The 9,067-nt window shown below is 39.3% G+C and overlaps 1 protein-coding gene across 1 annotated transcript in view; it reads left to right on the forward strand.

Moving 5' to 3' along the window:
- LOC131686478 (ras-related protein Rab-27A-like) overlaps positions 1 to 8,927 on the forward strand; it is a 36,948-nt gene extending 28,021 nt beyond the window's left edge. Inside the window, exons 2-3 of the mRNA XM_058970551.1 lie at positions 7,861 to 8,033; positions 8,141 to 8,927. Of these exons, the coding sequence (XP_058826534.1) occupies positions 7,881 to 8,033; positions 8,141 to 8,656 (669 nt within the window). The 5' untranslated portion in view covers positions 7,861 to 7,880 and the 3' untranslated portion in view covers positions 8,657 to 8,927. The remainder of the gene's footprint in view (positions 1 to 7,860; positions 8,034 to 8,140) is intronic.
- The last annotated feature ends 140 nt before the right edge of the window (positions 8,928 to 9,067 follow it).

Consider the following 9,067-nt stretch of genomic DNA (forward strand, 5'->3'; position numbering starts at 1 on the left):
AGATTTTACCGTAAATTTTGATAGATTTTGTAAAAGCATTAATTAGCCTGCTTTGATTGGTGGTTTTTGATAATCTTTCAAAAACATTAGTAAATGTGGCAACCCTGCTACTAAGCGAAAGCTACACCAAAAAGAATGATGAAAATATTTCCATTTGTCGCACAAAAGGATGGACTTCCATCTGCACTAAGAAGTTTATAAAAGAGATCGCATTGCGATATACAATGCTCATTCGATGTGAGCTGCGAAAGGGGAATGTTCGTGTATGTACGCAGCAGAAGCGAGTTCGGGCAAGGTTCGAATCGTTAGAAAGGATTCTCGTCTGGTATCACCAAAATAGTTATCTGCAAACCGTTCTTTTTAGGATGAAAACATAATGGAGAAAGAATTGAATTAGAAAGATCCATTTAACAACTTGCATTGAGTTTGCGCCTGTCAAGTCTGCTGTACTTTATCAGTGACGCATATAAACCAATGTTTATCGAATTAATCTACAAACTACTAAGCGAAAGCCACACCAAAAAGAATGATAAAAATATTTCCATTTGTCGCACAAAAGGATGGACTTCCATCTGCACTAAGAAGTTTATAAAAGAGATCGCATTGCGATATACAATGCTCATTCGATGTGAGCTGCGAAAGGGGTTCATGTATATACGCAGCAGAAGCGAATTCGGGGGCAAGGTTCGAATCGTTAGAAAGGATTCTCGTCTGGTATCACCAAAAATAGTTATCTGCAAACCGTTCTTATTAGGATGAAAACATAATGGAGAAAGAATTGAATTAGAAAGTTCCATTTAATAACTTGGATTGAGTTTGCGCCTGTCAATTCTTTTGTACATGTACCAGTGATTCATATAAGCAAATGTTCTCAATGAGTACTCTTTGGAACACAGCCAGAAGAATGAGGAATCGAAACGTGACTAATGAAAGCGAAGATTTTTCGAATCGTTGGATATTTAATTTTGCCAAGAAAATTTGTCCCGATTCTGCTCCTGCGCAGAAAATCACTCGCGATGCTCCCACAAGTAACGATTTCATAGATTCGCCTTTGACAATGATGGAATTCTCAATTGCACTCCTCTCATGCAACAATAATGCTCCGGGACTAGACAGAATTAAATTCAACTTGGTGAAGAATCTGCCTGACCTAGCAAAAAGACGCTTGTTGAATTTATTCAATAAGCTTCTTGAGCAGAACATTGTCCCGCACGACTGGAGACAAGTGAGAGTTATCGCTATTCCAAAACCGGGAAAACCAGCCTCCGATCATAACTCGTATCGACCGATTGCAATGTTATCCTGCATCAGGAAATTGTTGGAAAAAATTATCCTACGACGTCTCGACAATTGGGTTGAGGCGAACGGCTTGCTATCAGATACCCAGTTTGGTTTTCGGAGGGGAAAGGGAACGAATGATTGTCTGGCGCTACTTTCGTCAGAAATCCAACTAGCTTACGCAAAAAAAGAACAAATGGCGTCTGTGTTCTTAGACATAAAAGGAGCATTCGACTCTGTTTCCATTGATGTTCTCTCAGAGAAACTATATCAATGTGGTCTTTCACCAATATTAAATAATTATTTATACAACTTATTGTCAGAAAAGCACATGCATTTTTCATATGGCGATTTGGCAACATTCAGAATAAGTTACATGGGCCTCCCACAAGGTTCTTGTTTAAGCCCCCTTCTCTACAATTTTTACGTGAATGATATTGATAATTGTATTGTCAGCCCATGCACTCTAAGGCAACTTGCAGATGATGGCGTGGTTTCTGTTACAGGACCAAAAGCCTTAAATTTACAACAACCACTGCAAGATAGTTTGGATAATTTATCAAGTTGGGCTTTGAAGTTAGGCATCGATTTCTCTACCGAGAAAACAGAGTTGGTTGTTTTTTCAAGGAAGCGTGATCCAGCTCAGCTTCAGCTTCAGTTGGTTGGTAGAACGATAGCCCAAGTCCTGACTTTTAAATACCTTGGAATTTGGTTCGATTCTAAAGGCACATGGGGAGGCCACATTAGGTATCTAATAACGAAATGCCAACAAAGGATAAATTTTCTGCGAACAATAACTGGATCATGGTGGGGTTCTCATCCAAGTGACATGATAAGATTGTATCAAACAACAATACTTTCAGTAATGGAATATGGGTGCATCTGTTTCCGTTCAGCTGCGAACACTCACATTATTAAACTGGAACGGATACAGTATCGCTGTTTACGAATTGCCTTAGGTTGCATGCAGTCGACCCATACGATGAGTCTTGAAGTACTAGCGGGAGTTCTTCCTTTAAAAGACCGATTCTGGGATCTCTCTTCTCGTTTACTTATTCGATGTGAGGTTATGAACCCACTGGTAATTGAAAATTTTGAAAGACTTGTCGAGCTTCAACCCCAAACCAGATTCATGACAGTGTATTTCAATCACATGTCACAAGAAATAACGCCTGCTAAGTATGTTCCCACATACGTCAATATACTAGATATTCCTGAATCCACTTTATTCTTCGACACGTCCATGCAAGCAGAGATTCGTGGAATTCCGGATCATCTACGCTCGCGGGAGATCCCTAAAATATTCACAAGTAAATATCAACACATAGACTGCCTTAAAATGTTTTACACTGATGGGTCACGAATCAGGGAGGCCACTGGTTTCGGTATTTTCAACAATAATTTTTCAATTTCTCTCAAACTTGCAGAACCCGCCTCTGTTTATATAGCGGAACTAGCAGCAGTTCACTATAGTTTGCAAATAATTAATACTTTACCCCCGAACCATTACTTTATCCTCACTGATAGTCTCAGCACAATTGCAGCTCTACGCTCAAAGAGGATTGATAATCACGATCCCTTCTTTTTGGGGAAGATACGAGAATCTCTGAGTAACCTGACAAGAAAATGTTATAAATTTACCCTAGTGTGGCTCCCCGCCCATTGCTCTATTGCGGGCAATGAGAAAGCTGATAATTTAGCCAAGATTGGTGCACTAGATGGTGAAATATATGAAAGACCCATCGCTTACAATGAATTTTATAGCGCTTCTCGACAGAGGACACTTGCTAGTTGGCAAACATCTTGGGACAATGGAGATATGGGACGATGGCTACACTCAATTACCCCTAAAGTATCAACGAAGGCATGGTTCAAAGGATTGGATGTAAGTCGGGACTTCATCCGTGTGATGTCTAGGCTCATGTCCAATCATTATACTTTAGATGCGCATCTCCGTCGTATTGGGCTCGCTGAGGGTAATCATTGTGCTTGTGGAGAAGGTTACCATGACATTGAGCATGTTGTTTGGTCCTGCACTGAATATCGTGAAGCCAGATCACAATTAGTAGATTCTTTACAAGTCCGAGGAAGACCAATCCATGTTCCTGTTAGAGACATCCTGGCGTATCGCGATCTTCTATACATGGAACTTATCTATCATTTTCTAAAAACAGCGTCTGTCAAAATTTAATTAAATTCATCTCCTCATACTCTCATCCAAGGCTAATCATTCACCAATTAAAGGGTCCTAGAATATTTAGTTTTTAAATTTAGACAATAACAGAAAAAAAGTAAATAAATACACCCGAAAATACTAGATCAGTATGAAATACAACAATGTAAGGAAAAAAGCAAACAATAAAGTGATTTCAGTGTTAGTTTTAGACAAAGTACTAGTATAGTTAAAATTAGTCTTAAGGATTTTTGTAACGTGCTATGTAAAAAAAGAAACTGGCGTAAAAAGCTATTGCAAATGCCGTGTCAAATAAACGTATGAAAAAAAAAAAAAATAAGCAAATGTTTATCAAATTAATCTACAAACCCGAAGGTTTTTGCAAGTCCTAGAAAATCAGTGAATGTGGCAATCTCATTCGACATGAAATTTCCGTAAACATTCATTCAAAAAGTGCATTGGTTCAAATTATCCATGAATGTCATATGATATGCCCAAGTTTAGTCCTACGTCAATACCGCGGTTATGTCCCGGACATTACCCACTCCTAGTTTTTTGCTTTCGGTAACCGATAACTTCGGGAAAGCCCCGCTTGGACGCGCCTGGCAGAATTTCCCCTAGATAACCGGCAGCGAAAGAAAAATTCTGGCAGTTTCTGGGGGTCTGGTTGGCAGAACTCTGCCAGTCTGCCGGCTAAAATGCAACAACCGTTTCTGGCAGAATTTTTCGCCTTACGGTTATTATGTTATTAGGTTTGTTCCAGTACACGGAAGTTACTCCCTGTTGCTCCAGAGCAAAAAATTCTTGATCCTTTTCATTCCGGTTTGCACCCAAAAGAAGAAAAAGGGAAGAAGATAACACAGGAACGTTTTTCCCTGTTTGCTCCGGAGTACTTCCAGTTTCTCCTGGTACTGGAACAAACCTATTGTGTCTGCAAAGTTTGTATTATCCACAGATGTATTTGGAAATGAAAGTCGATAGCTCTACTGTACATCCAACGACCCGATTCAAAAATGACTGGTCATACACGTACAATCTGATGCCGTCTTAAAATAAGCCCCGCGTGAATACATGCACATATCAATTGGATGTGTGCAATATATTCGCACTTCTAGAATGAAAAAAATTTTTCATATTGGCACGTATTTAAAATAAGATAAAATATATAAACATTGAAGAACAACACAAAACGATCTTACCAGCGTGTTACTCTGAATTAGTTAATTAATGGTATTTCTGCGAAGAATTCTCCTCTATCCATACTTAGTGAATTCGTTGCATCAACTAGACAAGTTCAGATGGCGCTGTGGATGCTAAGAGGGCGTATTTTTGGTGGCTTGATTCGTGTACTTACATTAGGATGTGGCGATAAAATCATTACGTCAAATTACACTATTTTCGCGATATTTTTGCCTACTAACACATAACACAACAGGAGCAACGACCTACCGAGGGATTAACTTCGATTTCCTTTTAAATATACTATATGTCAACGCAAAATTTTGAAAACTATTGGACGAACACAAAATCACTTCCGAGCGATTCGGCAGTGCTGCCACTTTTCACCCATCGTTTTGCTTGTCACATATACTTCAAAATTTACTACGAAATTGGTAGAATTAAAGACGTTGAATCTATGAATAAAGACTCGCCGTTTCAATCGGCGAACTGTGAACAGAAAAACTCGTCCTACAAACATATTAGGCCGACTCGTTTGATGTTGGATCGAATCAACGATATTGTCGGACGTCGCGCCCACTAGAGTAACATCAGAAGAAATAATCTCATGGATTGCCTAATCAAGGGTCCTGGTTCGAGAAGCATTGGAAAATATTTTCCTCGGATGAATGACACTGACATATAAATGTAGGGAGAAAAATTAGGTTTCACAGCAGCTATCACCGTTTGATGTTCGACACTTTATTAGTAGAAATTTGACCTAGTGTCGTCAAAAAACAAAAAAATATTCACAAAAATGTTGTATACATTTCATATACCACACATATATTTATACTCAGGTTTTTTAAACCGTTTTTTGCGCGGTTTTTTTACTAGGTTTTTTTTACACGGATTTTCCAATTGACGCGGTTTTTTTACGCGGATTTTCCAATTAACGCGATTTTGCAATGCAAGACTTACTTTTTTCTGAAAAAAATCTGTAAAAGTCCTTTTTACTTAGAAGAATTTTGGCAGTTTTTATTTTGCGTGGATTTCGCAAAAAATCCTTTTGAATGCAAAATACTCAGAATATTTTCGGAAAGATGGAAGAGACGGGTCTGGAAGACTCCTTATGGCGCGTACCCTAACAATATGGGTATTTTCGGAATGGTCTAGAAGAGTAGATGCCATAAATTGACTTTTGACGTCATTTTGAAATCCAAGATGGCGACTTTCGGTTAAGCGAAATTCGCTATAACCCAATCAATATGGGTATTTTTGGAAGTTGAAGTTGTAGTTCAAATAGTTTTAATTAAACAGTTGAATTTACTTAAATTTAAGCAATGTTTAATTTGAATAAATTCAAACCCCCAACCCACACCACATACATCTCTTTCTTCTCTCTCTTCCATTCTCTCCGCGCACTCTTCTGGATGAACACATAAAAATATTTTGCATTTTGCTGGTTTATGATTAGATCTTATATTTGAGGGTGTTTTGGATGATTGTCCAGATTTTTCATGCGGGAATCTACAAACAAGCTTGTTCTATAATCATCGCTTAAGAATTAGGCGATAACAGACGCGACCGAAGTATTAAGCCCCAACCGTAGCTACATAACGCATTCAAATTAAAAAAATTGCTTTCCAAACGAAGGTTGACACCGATATGCCATTGCATAATTTCAATAAGTTCATAATTGGTTCTAGGAATTTTTCGGTATCAAAAGCAGAAACAAATCCAATCCCCCTGTTATTATTGATACGCTTGATGAATGTTCACAGAGACTGAATGTGCACCTGTTACGAAATTGATCAGAATAGAATAATTGTCTTCTGGTGAAATCGATTTGGGAGAGATGTTTGTTTTTGTGAAACCCAAACCTGCACTCGTTAGTATTGACATTTGAGAGCAACAACACCCGGGCATTAATCCGAGGTTTTACATTTGGGTTAGATAACTTCGGACGGTATGTTGTGAATTTTGTAAATAAAACACTCCTGATTATTGATGACAGACGCTAAGACTGCAGTACAAATGGTCGTTTTATATTCACCATGATCAGTGATGACATTTATATTCACCACACCCCACGCAATCCGTTCATCCAGCTGTCGCTTTTACATTCGCTGTGAACAAATTTCAATTAGAATGCAATGTTAAGAAGCTAAATGAAGATGATCCAATCAGAACTCGACATTTCATTAAAATCTTCAATTCTATCAAAGTAACAGTTGTATGCTTTAGGCAAATAAAGAACATGTCATTGAAACCTAACCGAAAACGGTTCATACCTTCCCGTTTCACTGCTGTTTGATCGCGAAACAAGGGATCAGCCAATAATTCACCCTCCATTTAAAATGATGAGTGAATTTTCGTGAGGATTCTGCGTTTTATATTACCCGCACTGATTAAACTTCGGGGACGAATGGAAGACCCTAATTAGCATGCAATCGTGGCCAATTACGGGTGTGCTGGAAACAAAATCCGCACCGTATCCCCGTCGGAATGCATATATTATGTTGAAATTTTCCGAACGTTCAGGTTTTGCCCGTTTTTGCAAATCTTCAAGCTCATTATCTTTTTCTGGGTAGAGTAATCTAGGACGAATAGAGTGGAATTCCTATATAGTCCTCGAGCTAGAACTAAATTAGAAGATTTATTTATATACCATATAGGAAAAAGTATCGGCATCTTGCTTGGCCTGATATAAGCAGAGTAAGTTGTACTTAATAAAATTAGGAAATTGTTTTATTTGCAGTATTCACAATATCTGGCTTTCCGTGCGCGACTGTCAAAATGCACGTTAATTGTGTTGTAAACTGTATTAAATTTAAACGATTTATAGTAGTAAATATGTAGTAGCGAATCATCCGTCTTAAAGGCTCCAGTAGAAATGCTTTTAATTCGGAATACCGAATGGATACAACGTAACATTTCAATACAAGTAATTTCCGCAAGCATACAGATTTCCAGTCGATACTCCCCACAGAGAGCTCTTTCATGATAAACATCTTTTAATTTCCCTTTCATTTCACACACATGTTTCTGAAACTCCCCCTGACACGGCACCAATGGACCAGGGACGAGAGACAGCTAGACCATTCGTCGTAAGCTTCATTAACTAGTTAGCATGAGTTTTAGCTTTCGGTCCGGTCAGCACAAGCTCCATTTCCATTTCCCACCCTGAAACTCGAAACAACGACCATTTACCCCTTTTTGTACTTATTCCGTAACATTTTCACCAACAGGAAAATACCACAGAACCAGCATGGCATCGATTGATTACGACTACCTAATTAAATTCCTCGCCGTCGGCGATTCAGGCGTTGGCAAGACGAGCTTCCTCTACCAGTACACGGACGGGGTATTCCACACCAAATTCATCTCGACGGTTGGAATTGACTTTCGCGAAAAGCGCGTGGTAAGAGGGTGGCAAACATCAAAGTAGTCTCCGACTCCAAAAACAAACAGTTGTCATCGAACAAACGAACATTATTCTGCGTCAATAACTTCCTTTTCGTTTTTCAGCTTTACACCTCCAACGGAATCCACCACCGGATACACCTGCAGCTGTGGGATACGGCGGGTCAGGAACGATTTCGCAGCCTGACGACGGCTTTCTACCGGGATTCGATGGGTTTCATCCTGATTTTTGACATCACCAATGAGCAGAGCTTTCTGGACGTACAGAACTGGATGGAACAGCTGAAGCAGCACGCCTACTGTGACGATCCGGACATTGTGCTGTGCGGTAACAAGGCCGACTTGGACCACCGGCGGGTGATCAGTGAATCGCGGGCTAAAAGCCTGGCGGACAAGTATAGTATTGATTATGTGGAGACGAGCGCTTTTACCGGGCATAATGTCAAGGCGGCCATTGAGATGCTGCTCGATAAAGTAATGAAGCGAATCGAGACGGTTGTGCTCAGTTCGACCATTCAGGCACGGAGGGGTGTGCCGAAGTTGTTTGTCGATACCAAGGATCCGCCGATAAAGCTGGACGAGGACAGTGAACAGTCGGCTGGGTCGGGGTGTAGATGTTGAGGCTAAGCCGAGCGTCTGTCATGAGTTTTTTGAGACACATTTGAGCTTGATTAGTCAAATTTTGAAAAACATTTTTATACACATTGTGTAGTGAAGCTCCGAAAATTGGGGTTTGTTATAAAAGAATCTCTTTAGAATTAAGGCAGATGAACGTTTCAGAAATAAATTAAGAATTGACATCTTTGTGAGTAAGACAATATTTACAAAAAAACACAACAGTATTAAATGTTGAAACAATAGTTGATGTGTTAGAAATACATCTCATGAGAGAATAAACCAGATTTTGAACAGCTAATTTCAAACAGGATGACAGCCTCGATTCCGAGTGCTCCCAAGCGCGGTTCTTATCTATGCGAAAGATAACTGCTCAACACTAGCAGGCCTGCTGTTATCGGTAGAGCTGAACAAATA

Source organism: Topomyia yanbarensis, chromosome 1 (genome assembly GCF_030247195.1).
Source record: "Topomyia yanbarensis strain Yona2022 chromosome 1, ASM3024719v1, whole genome shotgun sequence".
Taxonomy (NCBI): Eukaryota; Metazoa; Arthropoda; class Insecta; order Diptera; family Culicidae; genus Topomyia; species Topomyia yanbarensis.